At 37.0% G+C, this 25,372-nt stretch overlaps 1 protein-coding gene across 2 annotated transcripts in view; it reads right to left on the bottom strand.

Moving 5' to 3' along the window:
• Positions 1-1,247: 1,247 nt before the first annotated feature.
• OTOG (otogelin) overlaps positions 1,248-25,372 on the bottom strand; it is a 99,620-nt gene continuing 75,495 nt past the window's right edge. Inside the window, exons 37-53 of one of the 2 annotated variants that reach the window (XM_069857689.1) lie at positions 23,585-23,805; positions 22,666-22,804; positions 20,359-20,553; positions 19,286-19,498; positions 18,430-18,534; positions 17,939-18,049; positions 16,493-16,594; positions 15,925-16,023; positions 15,176-15,216; positions 13,949-14,024; positions 12,800-12,978; positions 11,931-12,035; positions 9,413-9,532; positions 8,230-8,275; positions 7,026-7,100; positions 3,810-3,889; positions 1,248-2,527 (exon numbers count right to left, since the gene is read on the bottom strand). In XM_069857689.1, coding sequence (XP_069713790.1) covers positions 2,327-2,527; positions 3,810-3,889; positions 7,026-7,100; positions 8,230-8,275; positions 9,413-9,532; positions 11,931-12,035; positions 12,800-12,978; positions 13,949-14,024; positions 15,176-15,216; positions 15,925-16,023; positions 16,493-16,594; positions 17,939-18,049; positions 18,430-18,534; positions 19,286-19,498; positions 20,359-20,553; positions 22,666-22,804; positions 23,585-23,805 — 2,108 coding nt within the window. In that variant the 3' untranslated portion in view covers positions 1,248-2,326. The remainder of the gene's footprint in view (positions 2,528-3,809; positions 3,890-7,025; positions 7,101-8,229; positions 8,276-9,412; positions 9,533-11,930; positions 12,036-12,799; positions 12,979-13,948; positions 14,025-15,175; positions 15,217-15,924; positions 16,024-16,492; positions 16,595-17,938; positions 18,050-18,429; positions 18,535-19,285; positions 19,499-20,358; positions 20,554-22,665; positions 22,805-23,584; positions 23,806-25,372) is intronic. The other variant, XM_069857688.1, reaches the window with a different exon arrangement.

Raw genomic sequence — 25,372 nt, 5'->3', positions numbered from 1 at the left:
TCCTCTTCAATCAAGAGCTGAAAGTTTGGATCTTGAATGGTTTTCAGAGTAGCTGCCTTGTGCTGCTGGAAGCAATGAGCTCGAGTTAGCTTGAATGGCAAGAGGAGGGACCATGCCACAGCCATGGCACCTGGCTAATTCTTGCTCTAATTCTGTCCCTCATGGTGGTGGTTGGAACTTTATAGTAAATATAATACCATCTTGCTTGAGTGAAAAGAAACAGCTCTTTCCATTAATTCCTATCCTCCAGGATGGCATCTGCCACTAGTACTACAGGAGGCTGAACTTCACCTTTGCAAATGCCAAAGCTTGTACTTTAGGCACTAGGGTTCAAGGACTTCGCTCTGCTCAATGTCTTGTAAACAGTACTTTTTTTTCTGCTCCTTAGCTCATGGTTTTCCAAAGGATGTACTCCTCCCAAACTCTGTCCTTTCTCACTACTTAGAAGAGGATTTTGAAGAAGGAACATATCTTACTAAAGACATTGTAGGGGAGGAACTGCACATATTACAGTTAGATCTCAATGACTTTTCTAACCTTACGTACTGAAGGGTAATCATCACCATGTAACAACTGTTTATAACAAAGTGCCTACTCTTACTCAAAACACACTGCTCATTGCAGTCAATCGTAACGGACAGTTTTGAACAAAAACAGTGGTAAGGAAATGTGTAGAAATTTACCTTTCTTTTTCCTCTGTTTTTCCAGAACAAACATCCTACCAGATACTTAGTGTTGTTATAATTTGGTGAGCAACAGTTTTCCAATTTTTGCTTTGAATAAAATGACATAGTTGAATTTTGCATTTCTGAGGATGAAAGTGAACTGCGATAGAATCAGAAAAAGATGTCCGTTTTCAGAAACCCATATGCAGGTCTTCCTTGCACAACAGTAAGCTGCTTTAACAACTATAGCAAAATTAATTGTAACAAAATAAGACTTCCTGTTGTTTATTAGATACTGTAAGAATGAAATGTACAGTATACAAAATTAACATAAAAAATGTTTACAATTGATTTTAACAACAGTTTTCTTTGGATTAACTGCAGACAAGCAGCTTTATAAGAAGTTATGCTGAGGTCTAGTTTCTATTATAGAATCTCAAGCGTATCACTATGTGCTGTCTACAGTTTTAATCTACAAGCTACTGGATTTTTGATGAATTTTGGTGGCATTTGTTGGAAAATAATAGAACTGCAACATTAGCTTAGAGGAGAAAAGAATTACAACAAAATCCATTGTTCATTACAACAAAATGTTAAGTGTTCAAGTTTATAAGCAAAATTGGTTTTGAAATTTCAAACCTTACAACTGTACATTTTCAATATCAAACATTTGCCAGAAAAAGTTATATTCTACTGTACTGGTGACAAAGATTTTCAACTTTATTTTTGTTTTAGACAGATAGAGAATCCTGGTTTTCTTTTTCCTAATGAATTTTCACATCTTTAAAATTAGCATTAAAGTAAGTTCATTCTCCTAAAGGAATAGTTCAAGCATGGTGAATTTCATAAGCCAAATTTAAGAGATATCTATATAAAGGAATGTAAAACGGCTTTCATTTGTTAAATCTTTGTGTTTTCAGTTTAAGTCATACTGTTTAGCAGAAAGATAAAGCAACTACCAAGGACTAATCTAGATTACCTAAAACCAGTCTATCTGTTCCATACATTACATGTTTGCCATAATGCTTTTCACTACAATATAAAATACTCTAGAAAAACTGAAATTATGACCAGGGAATACTACGCACAGTTATGAATATTGACGACATTTCCCTGAACAAGAAAAACTAACAAAAAAAATCTTTAATTGAATTTCTCATACATACTCTACTTTGCAATAGGAATATGATTTAAACTGAAAATTCCTCTCATGCTGTCCAGTTTTTCTTAGTAGACACTGAATGTACTTGCACAACTGCAATTAATTCAACAGTGAACTGCTGTCAGATAAGCTGGTCGATGACTTAGAACAGGAACGGGTGCCTTACAAAGAGTGGGCCAGACTTCCAGAACCACCTTCTCTTGTGGTCTCTCTAATGTAAATCTCTTCACCTTTTAAGTTGGCACATACCATAAGAACTTTTAAAACAATCCCTGTGAATGAACATGGAAAGAAAACACAATACTAATGATGCAAAACCATTCTTCATAAATTTAGAAGAGTCCAAAAGTATTTTTGTTCTTTTATCTTTTAGCATTAAACTGGTAAACTTCAGTGAATTGGGCATTGTATTTTTAATAGAGGAACTATTCAAATTATCTTATGCTGGGAACAGCTGGGCTTGCTGTTTTCTTCCCTTTTACTTTTTTTTTTTTTTTTTTTAAGACCATTGGCAAGAACAATCTGTAGGCTCTTGGACCGAATAGCTGACCCAGGTTGAATTACTGGTGCAATACAATTGCACAGTTCGCTTCTGTAGTCCGAGCTCCCTGCAGCATTTGCAGAATCTTGCGTATGTGTTGATGTTGTAGTTGTAAATGCTTGCAGATGGGCACTTCCCATCACATGAAACAATGTTCACCTGGTAACAAACACGAAGAATAATCAGCAAATGGAAGAAGCTAGGAAGTAAAGTTAGGAGTTCTCTAGGAAACTTCAAAGACATTAGGTACCCAAATCTAATGGCAAAGCAACGAAAAATTTGGAGGTATTTCCTCTAGCACCTTATGAACTCCCACTATGTCTGAGTAATAAACTCTGAGTTACATTGCCCAGATAGGTCTTGATTTTTATCTTACAGAGACTAATGAAGATTTTCCTGTCAGATTTTTGCTTTGTTTCACAAAGAAACAATTTCAGTTTTGAATTTTTAAAGTATTCATAACAACGTAATAACTTTGGCTTGAACATAGCACCAAATTTTCTATCTACAACTCCCTACAGTATCCATTCCAGTGATACACTGATGCAGTGTTGCTATACTGGTACCAGCAAGGAGGAATATAACAAATCAATCCTTTGGGAAGCCAAGGGGAATTATTATTGATGATACCAAAACCGTAATACAGACTGTAACAGAAACAGTCATAGAAACTGATAATGTTTTCAAGTTTAATAGTCAGGATTTGCATTTCTGTTCAATGAGACACTGAGACTAAATTTCTCGGCTGCCTAACAATTCACTCTACCAAACATACTCTCAGAGTCATTTTAGATGTTACAGCTGTTTCCCTATACTCTTATTGCAGCTTTTCCAGGCGCTCTTACACATCTCAAACCAGACATCTGTCTGCGCCCTTGCCACTGCTCACACTGCCTTACGGCCCAGGAGGACATTGTTGGTGTCCTCCTACAGTAAATCCTTCAGTAGACACACAGATAGTGCCTCATTAGCCCTATGCATTTCACAGCATGCTCACGCTGCTGTCTAAAACAAAAACCTTCAGGATCCAAGATTCCCCTCTTCATGAAGCTGGCATTTAAATACTTTCCTTAAGCAGATGGGAAATTAAGCACATTTGCAGCCATTTTAACTGTAGTAGATCAAGATTCAGTTATATCAAATTTAATTTGCATACAATAATTGCACTATAGGGTGAACTGAGACCCTGGATTTGCATGGAACCAACATGTGCCTAAATGCAAAAGCAGAAGTCGCATCCCCCTTTTTCTTATTTGAGCAGAAGATTGCTGAGAATGTAGGGAAACATTGTAACAGCTCTATGAAACACAGAAACCTCTGTCTCTGTGAGAGAAAGACACAGACAATAGCCCCGTGGAATTTGTGTTTTCTTTCTTCCTTCTTTTTATTTCTTGTATTTTCCTCCTTCTATTACAAGAAATAGTGGTAATTATTCACTTACTGGTGTGTTACTCCTGCAGTCATTCTTGCGGATAGTCATCCTAACAGTCACCTTTTTACAGAATTTTCCATCTTCCTTACCTGTAAAATGGGCATTGATTGAAAAATATCAGCTCAAAATTCTAAACATTTCAGAGACAAGAACATTCCTGAATGTTCTATAGGATCACAAGACACAAAAAGAAAATACCCAGTACATCACTACATATACAAAACTTTGGAAAAGTGGCATTTGCTATGTATTGTATCACTTTAAAAACTATTCTATTTCATGCATTAGAAGTTATCTGTCTCCTTGTATCTTTGATAACAGTTATAAAAGGTTCATTCTTCACTCAGAAGACTTCTAAGAGTAAGGCTATTGTCTTTAAAAAAATGTTGTAAAATTGATCAGCCACTCCTACGAGAATGGTTGTTAATAATGCATAAAATGCATTTTCTATGAAATAACTGTAACAAACTTTAATAGCAGCAATTGCATTCCAGTGGCATTAACAAAGTTTAAAATAAACACTTAGCAGCAGGATCTGATGAAGAATAGAGCTTCAGGAGATTTTACATTTCTGTATGTTTTTATTAAATAAGAGAAAGAACAACAGTGAACAAAATATTTTTTTATTTACATTTTCATTTGCATTATTTCCACATTTTTTTCTCACAGAAGTATTTACAGAGTATATGGATGAAATAAAATAGGAAATATGACATGACATGACATAAAGGGTTAAGCTTAATTTAAGAAGGGAATCCTGAACAATTGAAGAAAAGCGAAGAAGTTCAGTATAAAGTTCAGTTGTTAAGAGATGAGAAAATACAGTATCTTCTTATGATGATCCTCTCTATGCTGAAGAAATTACATCACATTGCAGATCTGTAAGAGAAATGAATAGTTCAGTCCATTCTAACAGCTTCCGCAGTTTCACAGAAGATTTTGTACACTGTGACGCAGTCCCACATGACTCTCCACTTACAGAATGGCATTTTCTTTTAGCCAAGAAATCCAAAGATGTTGACAAAATGTGATTAATGTTAGCTCCAGAAAAGCAAGGACAATGTAAAACTCATTGCTTTGACCAGTACCTAATACTGAACCATGACAGAGGCTTATTACATTTTGATGTGTGATGTACAATTTCCTGCTCTAATTGCTGTCAAACCAGGTAATAAAGCTTCTGAAAGAGAAGCATTTTCTGTGTTGTGGTTTGTTGGTTTTTTTTTAAATACATAGAAGCCTGTGACTGTTTCTAGACATAGCAGGGGGTTCTGGAATAGGAAACAAAGGAGAGCAATGAATCTTCTTGGAAGCAAATAAAAATCTACAGTCAGAAATGGCTGGCTACTGCTTGAATATCATTAAATCATATTTGCTTAGGGAAAAGTAAGTCAAGAAATGAAGAAAAAATAAATTGTTTTTGTAAATAAAAAACTCACCATCATTTCACATTTCTTATGGTCCTATTTCTGTCCTTTCGTCTTTTACATTATAGATGGTGTGTAGGATGTAGAATTCAGCGCAGTTGTGGCTATGACTTCATCCAAGCTATAGTCAAGGTACATCATATCTCAAAGAAATAAATGCACAATGTATTTCCATGTATGTACTTTAATGTCTCATCACTTCTAATGCGCTCTGCAACACAATGTACTTTTCCATGAATAACCTTACAAAACATGTGAGTGTCTTATAATGTGTAATGTTGTAAGAAGATCTTTTTTCACTGTCTGTACAGTTGAAAATCCTTGCTTGGTTTTTGGGTTGAGTCATAACACGTTTGTCATTTAAAGTGATGTCAATATGGAACAGTAATATAGATTTCAGTGTTGTACTCCTAGTCTTGTGAGTGTAATTTAATGAAGGATGTACAAATCACAGACAACATCATTTCTTTTACAGAAAAAGAGATGTTTTCACAAAATACTGTCTTGCCTCCCTATGAAGCCCTCTTCCATAGAGATGTAAACAACACAGAGTATATAAACAAAAGCAGTCGCGATAACGTTCTCTTGAGAGAACGTTATTTTATATATATATATTAAAAAAAAAAAGTCCTATTTTCATTCAATGTGGCCCTCAAACAACAGTAGTCAGCTTCTACAAGTGCTCCTAAGAAGCAAAGGAAGGTAATAGACCTGGAAACAAAAGAAAAAGTGATAAAGCAACACAAGGAAGGAAAAAGCATTATTAAAACTGGCCATGACCTAGGTTTGACAGAACCAATGAGAAAATAAATTTTGCAGCATAATACAGTACAGGACTATATTAAATTTATATAAATTATTTTGAAGGTATCCTCTATTGCGATGGCACTGAGTTCTTAAACAACCCCTCTGCTTCACTTTGCAAGACAAGAGAAGATAGGAAACTTCAGCTCCATGATGCTGTTGGTAAGTACAGTACATTACAGTATTATTATCATTACAGTATTACTGTATTGATATTGATGTATTATTATTACTGTATTTCAGTAATTATTATTAACTTATGCGATGCATGTGCTACACTACTATTAGGTTACGTTAGGGTACTTGAGTTTCAGTTAGCTTAGCGTAGGTTATATCAGGTCAGGTGTGTGCATCAACTCACTTAATGACACACTGATCAGAATCATATACCGTTGTTAATCAAGGCACAGCAGTAAATGCCAAAACAATTGCATTCATACCATGTCATACATTAAAAAAAAATATCACAGTCTACTAAAAAGCATAATCTCCAGTTTCCACGGAGTAAACACAGGCTTGCTATTTTCAGTACACTGTCCTAACTATGAGTGGGAAAGGAATAATGTGTTTCTGCTGTGTATGCCAATGGAAGGAAAAGTGTATGATACATCATCCGCCAAAATGTTGTTTTGTTATAAGCTTTAACAAGCAAAGCCATTAGTCTCTATGTTCTGCAGCACTGTAAACATACTGGAATTAGCTTACATTTTTAAACATAGCAATCTTACACATGCAGCAAGCCAAAGACTATGCAAATGCTTACTACCAACAGTACATTGTTGGCTAACAACAATGCACCGCCCACACAGTGCAAAATGAAATACAAAACAAAACCAAAACGTGAGCCACTCTGAACCATGAGCAGTTATACTACACTGCAGCTTTTGGCATAATTGGGTAACGTAAAGCCTGATGCTCCTATCAGGGAGTACATTGTTGGAAATCAACAATGATTCTGTTTGGGTTGGTCCTACTTATTTCCAGGAAAATGTACCTGTGTAACAGCTAGCATAGGCTGTAGGAGTGACTGGGCTAACAGGGAATGGGAGGAACATTGACACTGAAGAACCTGGTAAGAATATCACATGTTGAACAGAGTACATGTTACAGAGGACTCCCTATCAGCATGAAACACTTTGGAGTTACTAGATTCCAGCATATTTGAGAAAATAATTCAAACTTAGAACTGTATATCACAGGATCACAGAATGGCTGAGGTTGGAAGGGACCTTTAGAGGTCATCTGGTCCTACCTCCCACCGCAAGCAGGGACCACTGTGCCAGCAGCTCAGGACCATGTCCCGGTATTACTAGGCCTAACATCAAAACCAGGAAGCATTTGATCTAGATTGATTTAACTAAAACAATCTGATACCCTAAATTTAAATTGTCTTTTGGAGCTACAAGAAAGAAATAGTATAATAGTAGTTTCAATGACATTTGTACTACAAATCGTAATAACACCAAAAAGATATCTCCCAGTTGGCAATATATATCCCACTTTCTTAATTAAATCAGCCAAAGTGTGTCAGCTATGTACCACTGTATTAATAAAAGATCAACTTAGCTCTTGATGTATATTAAGAATTTTTGTAGATGGAATTTTTTCTGTATAGAATTTTTTATTCTATTTTTTTCGAGAGAACCTTTATTAGCTCTCAAAACCTTTCTTGGTAATCAAGTAAGGGAGGATTTTTTTTTAATTGTAAGTTCTTTTAAAAGATATTGCCTGAAAGCTTCTGAACAATGTCTGTCAATGGAACCTAAAACTATATTACAACCAGTTAATTATTTACAGCATTATCTTACAAACTGCATAGATTAATCTTCATTTTAACCAAATACGAAGATACAAATGTAGACGAAGCATGTCTTAAGGTGCCTTCCAAAACACAGTGCCTTTTATTATACTAAATGCAGCAACTCATATTTTGAGGAGTTTTACATAAGAACTACAAAATACTCAAGGTAACAATTTTAGTGACTTGTCCAGCCACAATCACTATCAGTGGAGTAAACCCTTCAATGTTAAACTACCTTCTCTGATAGAACTCCACTTATTTCACTGGTATTCACACGAGTAAGACTGGGAAAAGTATGGGTTTTGAGATCAGCAAATCAAGCAGGGAAGAATCAACCTTATGTCTAAAGTAACAACAAATCAGATTTGTGAGGCAGGAAGTGTCATTCATCACTTACATGTTTTACAGCATCCTTCTAAGAACGGTACAACATAGCCTCCAACCTGACCAAGAAAGAAATAAAGAGAAAAAGCTTGCTTTTTTCAAACATTCATTTCCATATATCTGTACTATTATAAATACATTCCAGATGAATCGCTGCAACGTTAATTCAGGCAAACACAATGCTCTGGTGAATGGATGAAGGTTTGGTTATGAATGATCTAACTTCACAGTTTTAGCACAGGTGAGTACAAAGTGGTTGTCACTGAATGTCACTATGCATCACCAGCCATCAAAATGACACATTTGGAGAGGAAATGCCCATGTTAAGTCTGGCTTCATCACATGTTACTTCGAGTAAACCTCTGACTTTTTGTAGAGGCCATATTGACAATGACAAAACCCATGATTCTGATCTCAGTGCAGGAAGAAATCTCATCTAAATGAGAAGCTATACCCCTCCCATAGTGAAGAGTCACGGCTGTCTTCAGCCTTAACTTTTTTAGTTTGCTTGGAACAGCAAAAAGCCTTTCACCAGCTATGTAACTGAGAATCTCTCTGAAGAACAAATCCATGGTTATCTGCATGGAAGAATTACAGCTACCTAGTTCCTTTAGGACCATTCCCTGCTTGTGTACCAGCATTCATTAAGGTAAGTATCCTTCCACCCATATATAAATGTAGAATTACAGAAAGGAATACGAGATTGCTCCCTGCATACATTTCTGGCACTTAGTCTAATCTCATTTTGCAAATTCAAGCAGAGCATTTGCTTCTGCTGCAAAACTAGCCCACAAACACCTATGTCTTACTGTAGAAAAAAATTTCCTGATATTCAATCTTTCCTTTTCTTCAATATTTTTGACCACTGTGATGAATCAAATTGCTGTACACAGAAAATCAGAAAGGAGAATTCCAACCTAGAAAAGTATCCAAATTCAGACAAGTGTATGAGGTCTAGTTTGGTATTAAAAGCCTCAATTAAAAAACACCATATTTTCTGAGAATAGCCCTCTCCGTCTGGGGAACTGGACTGACTGTGTGCTGGCAGACTGTGTGTATACAGCTTTCAGCCTTCAAAAATGCAGGCATTGCAAGAATTTATAATTTCTCCCTTCTTGAGGTACAGATGTCTTTTGTTATCAGTCTTTTCATGCAAACATAAATGATAGCTAGGATGCAACGCATTCAACACTAACCTTTATACATTCAGTTTCATTAAAGGGTGGGCAGCCAACTGAAGAGGAAACCAGAATCGGTCCTGCTTCTGTGCTAGTGCATTCATATCTGATACAGTTTGAAATCCAGACAGCACCAGGCTGTTAAAAATTGCAAAACAGAAACTTTACTAAGCAACTCTGCAAAAACAGTATTATAAGCACTTATAATCCAATTCCTTTAAATGTGAAAGTCAGGTCAAGAAGCACATGCTCCCACTAATGGTTGGGAATGGTGACCTCATATCAACAGATGAGAAGAAAGTAGAGGCACTTAATTTTTTGCCTCAGTCTTTACTGGTAACCGCTCTCCTTATCACTCCTGGGTCCTGGGACAGCAAGATGGTGAACAGAGGGGTAAACCCCTCCCACTGTAGAGGACGATCAGGTTCATGATCACCTGAGGAACCTGAACATTTATAAGTCCATGGGACCAGATGAGATGCATCCCAGCGTCCTGAGGGAATTGGCAGATGTAGTTGCCAAGCCATTCTCCATGATATTTGAAAAGTCATGGCAATCAGAAGTCCCTGGTGACTGGAAGAAGGGTAACGCTGTCCTCACTTTTAAAAAGGGTAGAAAAGATGACCCTGGGAACTACCGATCTGTCTGCCTCACCTCTGTGCCTGGGAAAATCATGGAACAGATCCTCCTAGAAGCTATGCTAAAGCACATGGAGGACATGGAGGTGATTAATGGCAGCCAGCACGGCTTCACTAGGGCCAAGTCCTGTATGACCAACTTAGACTTCTGTAAAGCCTCTGACACAGTCCCACACAACACCCTTCTCTTTAAATTGGAGAGATATGGATTTGATGTGTAGACAGTACGGTGGATAAGAAACTGGTTGGATGGTCATATTCAAAGAGTAGTGGTCAACAGCTCAAAGTCCAGCTGGATATCTGTGACAAGTGGTGTCCCTCAGTGGTCCATACTGGGACCAGTGCTGTTTAATATTTTCATCACGATATTGACAGTGAGATTGAGTGTGCTCTCAGCAAGTTACAGATGACTCAAAGCTGAGTGGTATAGTTACCACACCGGAAGGACGAGATGTCATCCAGAGAGATCTGGACAGGCTAGAGAAGTGGGCCTCTGAGAACCTCATGATGTTCAACAGGGACAGGTGCAAGGTCCTATACCTGGGTCAGGGCAATCCCCAATTTCAGTACACAATGGGGGATGAAGTGATTGAGAGCTGTCCTGCAGAGAAGGACTTGGGGGTGCTGGTCAATGAGAAGCTCGACATGAGCTGGCAATGTGCGCTCGCAGCCCAGAAGACCAACCATATCCTGTGCTGCATCAAAAGAAGTGTGGCCAGCAGGTCAAGGGAGGTGATTCTGCCCCTCTACTCCTCTCTTGTGAGACCTCATCTGGAATACCATGTCCAGTTCTGGAATCCTCAACGTAAGAAGGATATGGAACTGTTAGAACAGGTTCAGAGGAGGTCTACAAAGATTATTAGAGGGCTGGAGCACCTCCTGTATGAGGACAGGCTGAGAGAGTTGGGCTTGTTCACCCTGGAGAAGAGAAGGCTCCGAGGAGATTTTACAGCAACTTCCAGTACCTGAAAGGGGCCTACAGGAAAGCTGGAGAGAGACTATTCATAAATGTTTGTGGTGATTGGATGAGGGGGAACAGGTATAAACTGGAGAGGGGCAGATTTAGGCTTGATATAAGAATTTCTTCACCATGAGAGTGGTGAGACACTGGCACAGGTTACCAAGGGAAGTTGTGGCTGCCCCATCCCTGGAGGTGTTCAAGGCCAGGTTGGATGGGACCTTGGGCAGCCTGATTGAGTGAGATGGACCTGCCCATGGCAGGGGTTTGGAACTAGATCTTTAAGGACCCTTCCAACACAAATGATTCTATGATTCTATGATCTTGTCTTAATCAAAAGTAATACTTATAGCAAAATATAATTTAGATGCATATTAAAGTTCTGCATAAGTACAGAACTTAGCAGTCCATTAAATATATACCATTAAGCAGGTTCTAAAAGAGTCAAGTTGAAGATAATTCTCTGATATATCAAAAGCCCCTTAATCTTTGTAGACAGGTACATGATTGACTCTCCAATAAATTAATCCCGTAATCATAGAATGTCCTGAGCTGGATGGGACCCACAACGATCACTGAGTTGCTGCACAGGACAGCCACAAAATTCACACCGTGAGTCCAAGGGTGTTGTCCAAATGCTTCTGGAATATTGTCAGGCTTGGCACCATGACTGCTTCCCTGAGGAGCCTGTTCCAGTGCTCCATCACCCTCTCAATGAAGAACCTTTTCCTAATATCCAACCTAAACTTCCCTGGGACATAGTTCTGCCTTTCCCTTGGGTCCTCTCATTGGTCACCAGAGAGAATGCAAAACTATTCCGAGTATTTGGCCAATTAAGGCTCTTCTTTGCACATGCTATAAGGCAATGTGCGTACAGCATCTCATAATATTTTTGTTTACTTCTAAATATTTTGAGGGAATAAGGTATGCATAAACTTACCTTAAAATTAGAAATTGTGCCATTGCTGAAAGTGTAGAGACAAGACAAGTTCTTACAGCTACCACAGCAAGTTGTTAAATCTTTTGGAGGCTGATAGACTTGGTTCTGCCAAAAGCAAATAGATTATTCCTTGTATGAGACCATCTTGCAGCTCAATATTTTCCTATTGTAATGGGCAGATTTTTTTAATGTATTTGATTTTAGGTATGGCTTTTAAATAACTTTCTAAACCTCATAGCTTACATTTGTACACATCCTACATTCAAGAAGCTTCTACAAAATACCTGTCATCTTGAAGTAAGGAGAGGTTCCAACTCTGAGAAAATGAACCCATCTCTCTATCATTTTCAAATGTAAGTCTGACAAGACTGATTCAAGATCCATTGAAATTTTGGCTTTTTACACACTAGACATCAAGTAAGTACATAATTAGAAAAAATAATCCATATAATATTCTCATGGTAATGTATCATACGTGGTAAAAAGATAAAACATCCTTTGCTTATTTTATAAAGCTGTTTTCATCTAATTTAGAATTATTCTTCTATTTATACTTATTGTCTTCCAAGTTCTCATTGAGCCAACATCTGCCAGGAATTTGTAAGAGTTTGCACATAATGCAGCTAAAGTTACACAAAGATGCAAGGTGGTAGTATGCTATAAGCATTGGTTTGTATACGATTTACATAGGGGAGAAAAAAGTGAAGGAAATGAGACTTTTGTAAACTGCTATCAGAAGTGTGGAATCACATCATTACAGGGGGATCTCAAAGTTACTTGCTTGTTCCTATGACTGTAATCTAGTCAACAAAACCCAATGAAATGTAATTAAGTCACAATATGCACATGTAAAATTTGGAATTTCTTACAGCTTTGCACTTGACAGCACAGTCTATTGAGGATGTGTTTATTCTGTAGTATTTAGTGGAGGGATCAATAACATTTGTACAATAAGAAATGCGGCAAACACCATCTGCACCATGTTCCACAATTTTCTGTCCAGGAAGCAGCACACCTCTCTCATTACTCAGGCAAACTTTGTCTCTCACTACAAGAAAACATAAAATAAACAGCATACTCAGCACAACCAGCTTGATAGCAAAACTCCATTAAAAAACGTTTCAAACAGTAAAACAGGAATGGGAAAATCTACTCTACCTCTTTAGGAATTATGGGTCAGGTTTTCAACTATAAACTGCTAATAGCAGTTTAATATTTCACTAGAATCACCAAACTATTTCAAATACAACCACACATGAAACCTAATAAATAAATATGTAATATTCTATTAGTTGCACCACCAAAATGGCAGTGCAGGCTTTTTCATCTGATATGTTTTGTAAGCCTAAGAGATGTACCTAAGAAATATTTGGTTTTCCCTACTGATTACTCTAGAACCCAGGGGATAATTAGCTCAGAAGTATACGTCTTCATTGTAGACATCTAGGCAAGGACAATCCCAACTCTATTGGCCAGCAGGGTGACCCACAGGAATTATTTTTTTATAGCCCTTTTTATATATATATTTATTTTAGAGAGTTTTCACAGATGCTGTTGGGCATGTCCTAACACAAATTTGCATGGTGCTGAATGCTGCCCTTGATCTTGTAAAGCACATAAACATGTCAACCTACTCCTGACAGTCTCGTCATGGGGTTAGTGGAACTTCTGTTTAAGCAGATACTGAGTGTGTGTTTTAGTTTCTTTCTGGAGTCTTTAGTCCAGCTCAACAACATACAGGCTGCTTAGTCAACACCACCCAACTTTCCCCAAACTATCTGCTATTGCACTGCACAGACCTGCTAATGTAGGAGTTAAGAGAATACAAGGACAGGCCATAATCAACCAAATATTTCCTAAGGGGTCCCATTTTCTTATATTTTCTTACACCATTTATGAATTATGTCAGTCAGATTTTTCCTCCCTCCTCAGTACCATGTTCAAAGTTAACATCTGATTTAAAATTACTTTAGCACTCAAAAGGGTATTTCTCTGAATTAAGTTATTTGCTGACTTACCACATTTGTACTTAACACAGTTACAGATATTTTCTGTACTGTTCTGAAACTGTTCATCTATCTGAAGTTTCTGCCCCTAAATGTATAAAAGAAGAAAAAAAAGAGAAATGGAACAGCAGTGTTTTCTTATCTGTACAATCTTTTCTTTTAAACACCATTCCTCGAGGATTTGAGTAGCAGCATCTTTTGCCCCTGATTTGAATACACTTTCATCAACCACAGGAACATTTAATTTTGTAAATATAAGCAAATGGGAAATTTTTTTTACACCTGAAAACCAGGAATGGTTGTTGGTTTCAGTACAGCAGGTATTTAGGGCAGAAAAGACTAAGGCAGGCCAACAATGAAATGCAATGCCTTGCCTTTGTACAGAAATCTCCATGCTGTGTGGAGTGTATACTTTCATGGAACAACTTAATGAATATAAATAGTATCAAAATAGCAGAGATGTAATATTTATTTTTGCCATTTATTGTTTACACATATGTATATTAAGACTTTTCTCCCAGTTTTCTGCGAGTCCTGATATCTTATACCCAAGTTTCTTCACAAATGCAATGAGAGTACTAACAACAACCTTATTTACAAAGCATTTTGAAGTTCCTCTATAGAAAATTAGTACTATTTCCCAGTTCCTTCCTAGGACTCCAAATTATATTTTTTATAAACTATTCCCTTTGCAATACTATTTTCCGGATAAAATAATGACAAGCAGAACCAAAGCATGCCCAGTACTGACTGAGAACCTAACCCAGCAATGCTAAGAAGCATATTTGTAATGCAGAGCAAGTCACAATGAAAAGTTCTGCTTAGTCAGCAGTCTGAGCACATGATGTATGTTAACAAATACACTGTAACAAATAATATTAACAAGTAATAGTAGTAAAACACTACTGCTTTCAAGTAATTTGTTCTGACAGTTTTAAAACAAAATTTTATCCTTGCATGCATGAAAGCAGTTCCACTCCACAAATACTTCAGGGCAGCATAAGGTCATAAAAGACTCTAAAAATAACAATGCTATATGGCCATTCTGTTCTGAAATACATTTAAATCTAACTGAATTCTTATAAATGGATATAACTTTTTGCAAAGCAATTTTTAAAAAGAGAGAATGACATGGCATTTCATATTTCACTGATGAAACTATTAGTGAGATACTAATAATTAGATATATTGAGAAATTAATAAAAGAATACTAAGTACTGACAAAGAATAATTTCATACCAGTTTGCACTGAGGCTTGGGGATCGTTTCACAGGCACATTCTAAAACAAAATAAAATTACAGAAACAATAGTTTAGAAAGTTGTATGCCATTTGCTTAAAATAGAGCATCAGAAAGAATAGAAATTCTAGATATACAAGTGATCACTGAAGTTCTGGTGAAATTTTTGAAATATACCTGTCTGGGGAGACCAGAATCATGTTAAATTTCTGTTCCATCTTGACAACTATTATGAGCTTCTTTGACCACTTTTACTTATTACGATTTACAGCATTGTATCAACTGCAGTCCACCCGATCATCAAGAGATGATCATTCTAGCCACTAGCCTTCTTGCAGTAATGACAATCATTATAATCAATATAAAACAACAGAGAATTGTTTTAAGGCATCACAAAGAGATGTATGATATACTACCATCTTCATAAACTGGCAAATTCCTGAACTGTGAACTCAACCTTATTTTAAAAGCCATAAATAATTTACTAGCTTTTACAAAATTTTCAAGATGACAAGTCACCCTGTTTGCAGGTAAATGCTACAGTGTATGATCACCCTTGCGAAGTAACAAAAAACCAAAACAAACAGATTAAGAAGTTCTGTACCGTGAGATGACTTTTCTGTATCACTTGTTCATGACAAGACTACAATGGTACAGCTGGCTTAAACCAGACTTGAACCCAAAAGGCCAAAGCTCTTGTTAAGAGTCTTACTTACTAAGACAACTAAAATGAAAATAAGTTATTTTACCACATGTCTGAAAGGGGCAGCACTTCTCTGGGCTCCACACCTGTATCAAAGACATGCCTAGCATACATTTGAATTCAGGACACCGATGTGTTTCACAAACTAAAATCAAGGAAAAGAAAGTCCAATAAACACAAGTTTGTCATATTTTGGTGAATGGAAATATGAAATCATGAGATGGTAAATGACTTCTTAATAATAGATGATAATAGAATATTTTAGAAAATATCTTACTTGAAAAGACTAATAATTTAAATGTAATCACTAGCCATCCGATAATAGCAGTATGGAGTACAAGTACTCAAGGTAAATATTTAAAACAGGTTTCAGTCTCCAGAATTTAGGCCCAGAAATTACTGATTTGTTTCCATGATACAGATATTCAGATAAAGCTTTGGGCACATGAAGTTTTAGAAGTAAAGACTATTTGTTCAGGACTACAAATGATAGCTTGGTTATACACACACGTGGAGCTGTACGTCTAATCCACCATTTTTGGCACTGAATGTCCACATTACCAAATTTGACATGTTATCTATTACTTAAAATATAAAAATCAAGTCAAACTTACGACACTGGTACGTAGGGCAACACCTCTCTGTAGTGTTGCCAGCCACAATAAGAACTTCTCCTTCTTGACATTTGGGTATTTGATCAGAGCAAGCCCCACATGCTGAAGAAAACAATTATTTGAAAGCATTATTTGAAGTAAACATAGGAAGAAATTTTACTGTTGCCTAGGAAACCAGCCCATAAGTTTCTCACAGAACCATATGAAAGAGAACAGAGGTACTATGCATCTACTCCCTATAGTCCTTACACAAGAGGCTAATTTCCAGTGAAGCTTGCCTTTCCTTTGCCCCATGCTATAAAGAACGAATACATTGTGAGTCAGATCAAAACAAATAAGATTTTCTCTCCCTTTCTGTTACGAAATATTTTGCTACATTTTCTTCCTACCAAATTACTCTGTTGCATTCAGGAATGCTCCTCTGCCCAAGTAATAAGCTTTTTCACCCCAAAATAAAGAGCATTTGCTATGATGCTAATGTTATCCTCCCTCTTGAACACATATGAAAACTACAATAGGTAACTTTTGATACATACAATGTGAAGACTCATTATATCAAAAAAGAGACAGAAAGATGATATGCAGACAGTGAGAAGAGCCAAACACAGCACATAGAATGAATCATGGAATCATAGAATTGTTTGGGTTGGAAGAGACATTAAAGATTCCCGAGTTCCAATCCCCCTGCCATGGGTAAAGACACCCTCCACTCATTCACGTTGCTGAAAGATCCATCCAACCTGACCCTGAACAAGTCCGGGGAGGGGGCATCCATGACATCTCTGGGCGACTTGTTCTAGTGCATCACCACATTCACAGTAAAAAATTTCTTCCTAATATCTAATCCAAATCTATCCTCTTTCAGCTTAAAATCATTACCATTTGTCCTATGACTCCCTGATAAAAAGCCCCTTCTGAGCTTTCCTGTAGGACCCCTTTGGCCCTCTATTACTGTAAATAATGGAAATGTAATTCAAGTTTTCTATTAACGCTCAAATTTTTGCATATAAAAGACCTAATCAAGATGACTCAGCTTTTGATTCACAGATATCTATGTGTAAAAATAAATTCAATAGGACCTCATTATTGCATTATTATCATACAGAAAACAACCATATGGTAACATTGGAACTCTTCTACTCATGACAAAAGTGCAATTTCATTACTGAATTAAGTTATTAAAGGCCAAACACCAAAAGAACTGAACTCCACCGCAGCTCCTCTACAGAACCTAAGAATACCACTCAGTTGCACAAAGCTGGTTTGTGACTCTTGATGGGTATTGCCGTTCCTTGATTTTTATAAACTTAATGCCCATTTTTTTAAACAATTGCAAGCGTTACTATGTTGGGACAGCTAAAGGAAGTACAAGGAGTCTTAAGATAATAGGAGACATCATTGCATATGCAAAAACACTTATGGTCTCAACTAGCCAGGATACTGCACCACATATATAAGAAATGCAGCAGGTACTCTCCACCCGAGCAGCAATTAGCGTTTGATCTTCTTGACAGCTTGGCATATGCTCCATTGGTTCACATTTTGCTGGATCACACTCTGCAAAAGAACACAACAGATGTATTTCTTCATATGAAGTATGGCATTCCTCTTTTGTTATGCTACATCCCTAAGAGACAGCAGCAGTGCAGAGCAGAGAAATACTACAAGACACTTCAGAAAAACTTTTCCTTTATATCACAAGAGAGCAAAGATACATTCTCAACTGATCATTAAAATGCACAATCACTTCATCGTTATATCTGCTCAAATTGAGGCACAGACCAACCCTGAGCTTTTAGATGAAAGAGGATTTTGTAAATGGCCATACTAACGATGTTATCTACACTACCTGTCTTTTTGCTTCTAAGTTGATCTATTTAGTTTACTCAATGTCTTTTTACAGGGTGAACTTTTTTACCTTTTCAGAAGAAACCTACCACAAACGTAGCTGGGACAACAGGATTCTTCACTGTAGTAAGTGACCAGCTTTTCCAAGCCATTGCATTCAGGGATTAGGGGTTCACACAGGCTCTGATTACAAACTGTAACATAAAGGGAAAGGAAAAAAAATTTTTAAACTACGTTATACATTTATAAGTTGTGCAGAGCAGTGATACAGTATTTGCACTTTAGTACCCCAAATATCCAAATAACAACATGCACAGGAAACCCACAACAAATTAGCAAAGAAACCCTAAGGCAATATTCAGAAATGTCCAGCATTTGCAATACTCTCCATGGAGGCAAAGTTAAACTAGAGCTGAGTACCTATGAGAATGTTAAAAAAAACCAGAAAAATTCCTGTGGAAAACTCACTGCAACATCATCCCAGGTGGTCAAAACACGAGAAAAGCTTGCAATTTCTTTTTGAAAATGAACCTTCTAAGCTAAATAAGGATTCAAAAAAGCTTTTACATTCTTTTTTACTGCTTACTTCATAGATCAGATAAACAATCATCTGATCTTTCTTCTAGTAATTATTTGTATGATTTATTTGTATTTGAATATTAAAAATAAATCACTAGCCTGTACAGCTGAGAGAAACACAATTCACATTCAAATCAACAGAGAGCTATTTCAATCCTTATAACCCTTGCTCCTTTCTTCTACATCTCCCCCTACTGGATATTGAGCCACATAGTATAAAGTTTCTACAGTTTTCTACAAAATCTGTAAATTCAAATGAAAGCAATTTCATTCACTTCAAAAGATGTGTAACAGGAAGACAACCACAGAGAAAAGATATCTGCACGTTCCAGTGGGCTATATCCATAATCATTAAAGAATACTTACTACAAATCTTCTGAGGACAACATGTCTGATCACTAGGAACAAGCAAAGGGACTTCTGCAAATCGCTGACAGTTTAAATTCTGGATATCTGAACAGTTGTACTCCACTGGAATAATGGTCTCACTGTCAATACATTTTTGCATACAGCATCCACTCAAAGAAGTTTCCCAGACCTCACCTATTGCACGAGGTGCTCCTGAGGTGTCTGTACAAGCTAGATCAGGACAACAGAAAACAGAAGTTATTCCTTTTGACTTGAAGTTTGACCACCATTTTCTTCCACAGTGCGTGTGGAACTATGAAGTATAAAAATCACAGAGTTTTAAAGGCATCACCTATTCCCATCACCCTACTAAAATGTGAAAGAGGAGAAAGTGTGAGACTGAATTTGTATGGGAAAGCAAGACGCTCAATATCCTCCAGAGGATCACGGCCTTCACTTTGTTTTGTGCCTTCACAGTAAGGCTAGTCACTTAAAATCCCAAAACAATCCTTTGTTTTTGAAGCATTGATCTCAAAAGAAGCTACTCTTGTATTTCACATGTGGCAAAACTTTTATTTTACTGTGCCTTGTGTAATCTGATTTATAATAAACTGCATCTCTCAGGTTTGTGTGTTAAGTATTGGTCCACAATTTGGTGTGCTCAGGCAGAAGTGTAGTGAGAATAAATATCAATACTGGCATAAAGAATGCAGGACATATACGAGTATTATTAAAAATGTGCAATTGACTGTTGCTGCATGTCTTTTGAATGCTGCCTAGGTTGGACCCCTTGGCAAAAGGCTAGGTGGAAAGGAGGCCATGACTAATACACATAGAACATGAGAATGCATAAACATAAACAAAAACTTCCATTCTGAAAAGCATCCTCCAGCTGAGAGAAGGTGAGCAAAATTGCATGTCACAAGGATATTCCCAGCTTGTTCACCTGTACAGTTAATTCATACTCAATACTTGGAGTCCTCAACTGAATAACATATACAGAACCCACAGAACATCAGGCCAGAAATTGACTTATTGCTAATGACCACCAACTCGCAGATAATAAAGAAGATGATCACATCCAAACATACCACATTTTTCTTCAGGAATACAGACAGCAGTGTGAGCCCGGTGCAGGATGGTCCCTCCAGCACAGACACAGCCTTCTGTCAACACTGAGCAAGAGTCTGAGTCCAGAGAGGCAACCTCGTTACTCTGACAACTATCTGCAACCTCACAGGCAGCTATACAAGCCTGATAGGAGAAGTTTTCAGGGCAGGGGAAGGCTAGGATGGAAATAAACAAATCACAAAGTTGTAATCACGTGAAGCAGTTCTTAATAGGAGACATTATTGTCTTCTTAGCAACTTTCAGTGCTCCCCAACACAGTAGGATCTATGAGCCTAAAGCAACCAATACAGATCAGTTACTTTCTACATGACAAATTCAAACAAAAGGAAGTTGTGAGCACTTTTACTTCTTCTTGTAGTAACATTTTCATCAGGCTTTGGTTTGCATTTTGGCGGTAATCAAACCATGCACCAGTGTTGACGCAAAGTAATTTAGACTTCAAAACCAATTGAAAATACCACACAGATTAATATTACAGTGTTCTGAATCATTCTGTATACTTCACAGTGGCTAAAGAACATTTAGTGAGTAATAAATGGCAAAGCTTTGTCAGTTACAAAAATATATATGTAAAGTCAAATTCACCATTGTTTTACACAGAATAATAAAGAATGGGATTAATTCATTACTATGTGTAATAGATATCCACGTTACTTACTTCCTTGTATGTTTGTGTTATTTTTAAGTCAACAAACACAGTTAAACTTAACATTCTTTATACTACTAATGTAAATTTATTGGCACGTTATGGGTGCGTGCAGGAATTGACAAAAAAAGCATCCAATCTGATTTAACTTTTGCTGTTGAAAACTTAACATAACCTTTCATAGCTTCAAACAGTGATTAAAGCTGCATAAATATGTCAAACAGAGAATGACTACAAATGCCAACAGTGTGGTTCTGTAAACTACCAAAGTATATGATCCTCATCATGTAATGACACCTAAGTCAAAGCAGCAGCACCTGGAATCATGGTAATGAGATGAAGTCCAGTTCACAAAGGCACTGTCTGTTCAAAACTGATGAAGGTTCCAGTTTAGACTTTAAAGATTAACTGGGAGCGAAGGCTGACTCAGCTCCTCACTACTAAAAATGGCCATAATGCCCCATAGGAAATATTAGCTAGAGCGCTGTAAGTAGAGGAGATCAAGCTTCTAAAAATCAGTCTACACCATATCACTTAGTGACTACAAAATCCAGATGTGACTTCATGGTTCTTCTTTGCTGGGAACACACCACCAGTGGTCACTGTGGTATAAAAATGAGTAATGATGGATGGAATACATAACTATATTCACAGATATATTTTATGAGATTTTTCTTAAACACTTACTTGCTAAAATATTCTTAAAATAAACTAAACTATTTGCTAAAATCCATACAAACTGAAAAAATAAAAAGACTTTTCAAGCTTTAGATTCCACAACTATTATTTGCAGGGCATTACAACATGCCTTTGTGAAGCCTGTACATATGCACCCACTTCAAATCACTTTAACAAAGACATCACTCAGGATTTCTGTGTACAGTAAGTTCTCTCATTTTTTGGATCACACTTCATCAGTAAGTCTTTTCTTTTTCAAGCACTGAAACCACAGATCTCTTTATGTTATTACGGCATAGGGCTTCTCCTAGGTGATCATTGACAGCATAAAGAGATGCTGTCATCCACATTTTTTATTTACTGATAACCACAGATCCCATTTGGCCATACATTTTAGTATGTTGCTGCAGGAGATGTCTTCTGATAGGATACTGTAGCTGTCGGGTTTTAGTCCTTACTTTCCATCTAATCTCAATGGTGTTTCATTTCTCTAAGCCTTTCTATGAAAACACAGCTTTCTGGAGCAGCATCAATCAGGTGCTGCCAAGTCAAAATACCACAGACCTTTCTGTGGCTTCCTCCTTTCCACAACCAATTCTATTGTGGTTTGGTTTTATCAGCAGAAAGCGACTAAGAGAAACAAACACTACACTGCAAGTGAGAAGATTTGACTTCTGAAGTTAAGTACATTAGAAACCAGAGGTAGGCTTCTGAGCAAGGTTCTTTAATGTACATTTTATATCTGCGAAATAGCTGTAATGATCTTGCTTCCATTTGCACACTGCTTTGAATTATACAAAACACTGCTGAATTTACTATCTCAATAATGACTTCCTAAGTACATGAGGAGGTCAAGGAGCATTGAATTGGTATTTTCAACTAAGAGTAACACTTACATAAAGCAAATTTTGTCTAGAGGTACATATATATGAAGAATACTTACAGCAGTAATCAGAGCTCCTCCATTCTATACAAATATTAAATTTGTTGCACATGGTCACATAGGCAGCTAGTGAAATGCATGGATTTCTAATGTACTCAGTGTCTTGAACCCATATGTTACAGAATAACTCAGGTGGAACCTAATAAAGAAAAAATTTACAATATTGCACCTTCATAGAGACCTTGCTAGGTAGGAAACACTGACTTTTTCAAATGTCAGCTACAAACAAAGAAGGCAAAAGTTTTTGGTTCACAGTAAGCAAGAGGTCACCAGCCCTCATTGGTGTACAAAGAAACCTTACTATTATTTAAAAGTAAGGCTTCCGGAATGTTGAAAAAATGTAAGACACCCATATATTTCTTATTTCATCTCTTAGAAGTGCCAAGGCAAGAGCTAATACATTTTTTCCAATAGAAGGCACAATTACTCATTCTTCCTTGTTCTTCCTTACCTCTATGTTTTTGTTTATCAGCCTCAACAATATAAAAAAGATGAAATGGCAAATGCACTCATATGAGCAAAACCACATTCTCTATTTGCAGTCTGAGTTTGTTATTTGCTTTAGGTTTGCTCTGAATGATCTGTTTTACCTTCTCATCTCTATGAACTGTAACCCCTTGCCTATTTTGGTCTACATCATACTCATAGCTGAATTAGCTGGGATTGCCTTATGAGATAGTATTGTCAAAACACAGATATATGTGGAATTCCAAAAGTGTTAGTTGCTTATTGCAACTCTCCTATCAAGCTGTCTTATGCTTCAATTGTTTTTACACTGCAACTCTCGATAAATAAAGCATCATCTCACTCCACAGATGTTGTTACATGTAGTTTCACATAAATGAAATGATCAAGTATACAAAATTATATCAGAACTACAGCTCTCTCTAAATGTAAGCTTCTGAAATAGTTAACATACATAAGGATGACAGCTGCTGAAGGTCTGGTTCAGCACCAGTCTTAAGCACTCTGAGCAGTCCATGACTGAGCAATTAGTTTCCTGATGTCTGTCTTCTCCAACATACTTTAATGTGTCTGGCACTTGCCAGCTGTCTATAAAAGTCGATAAAGCATCACTTTTGCTTAAAACTGTCCTGTTGGGTAGCATCAGGTCATTTTCCAAGCTTCTATCACAAACTCCTGTATATAACCAGAAGGAAAAAGCAGGTTAACGCCACATTCTGAAGTAAGTTTGAAATGGTATATTCAAACAAGTAAAGAGCTTTTAAAAAACTTACACAACTTGACAGTATCACAACCCACAACAGATGTGGAAAGTCTCTGGCAGAATCAAAACACACAAAATTCAGACCAATTAAGAAAAGGAAAATAAAGATGCATTTATGAATTGAGATAGGTGAAATGAACTCTACTACATATCAAAAAAATGCTCAGAGAGCCCAGCTATGACACACAAGCTTCACCTCTTCAGTTGCACAAGCAGTAAACAAAAAAGTATTTCTAAAAAGGTTACAAAGCACCTCTATGTTTAGCAACAAAATCAAACTGTAAATGTTATGAGAATAGGGAACTCCCATAGAATGACAAAATGCTTATCTGATACTGTACTCAGAAATTCTGTGCTTTTCTCCTTATGCTTCTGGTCAGTCTTAAGCATCTATTGGCTCAAGAGCCAGCATAAAAGTGCAGCTTTTTGCATTTTCAGGTATACTTATATTATGCCTCAGTAGGAAAAAAAAAATCAAACTTTTCTGCATTCACTTCCCAGAAGGAAGTATCACGCTTTGCATCTCTTTAAACTAAGGTAGTTGGCAATTTTGAAACACTGGAGGAAAGGAAGCAAGGTAACACAGAGACTGACTTTGGTGAGCCCAGAACATCTAAGAATTACAGTAGTCTCCTCTGGAAGGTTTAGAAATCAGCAGGTAAAAAAAAGCAGGATGACGGATCAGTCACCCATTCTTTCTTCCTAATGAGAATTTCTGAGACTTTTGTGAATGTCTCTACAAACTTGCAGGGCAATTCTGAATCTTTTTGTGTTCAAAAACTGTTTATGGATTTAATCATTACTAGAGAACTTGTCTGTTTTACCATATTTGCCAGTCCTTGATGACACAAGCAAACCATTGACAATGTGTGATAGAGCAATAGACATTCGAAGAATGAAATAGCTTTTGAAACTGTTAAACATTATTTGACCAAAAACACTTACGGGTTAACTTTTTGAGGCTGTGAGTCTATGCAACACAAATAGGAAGTACTTGCTGGTTATGAAAGACTTCAAAGGATTGCTGTCATGTCTGGGATATCTTTTTCCACCACTTCTCTTACGCATTGACAAGGAGAATTAACACAGCAAAACTAAGGCTTCACATGTGGCTTGGTGGGATCCTGTTGCAGCTAAAACTGACATGCTCACACTCTCTTTCATCAGTTTTGCCATAGCAATGTCCATGTTCCCTCATCTCCGAGATCAGCTCTTCACCAGTTGCCTTGTCTGCCCAATCCTTCCACTGCATAAAGACACTGCTGTCTCTAACACAGATCCTCCCAAGAGATGCCTGCTGCCAAAAAACTGTAATGGTGCCTTCCATTTTACCACTTCCATGAAGTCAAGAAACCGGGATCTACCAATATTGCAGTTCAGCCACAAGACATGTGAGAAAGTTCAAATATAAGAAGTAGGCAAACACAGAAAGCACAGGAGATTAGGGGAGACTAATTTATCCTGAAAAGACGGAGTTCA

Source organism: Phaenicophaeus curvirostris, chromosome 5, assembly GCF_032191515.1.
Source record: "Phaenicophaeus curvirostris isolate KB17595 chromosome 5, BPBGC_Pcur_1.0, whole genome shotgun sequence".
In the NCBI taxonomy this organism is placed as follows: domain Eukaryota; kingdom Metazoa; phylum Chordata; class Aves; order Cuculiformes; family Cuculidae; genus Phaenicophaeus; species Phaenicophaeus curvirostris.
This window is presented reverse-complemented; position numbering and strand designations above follow the sequence as displayed.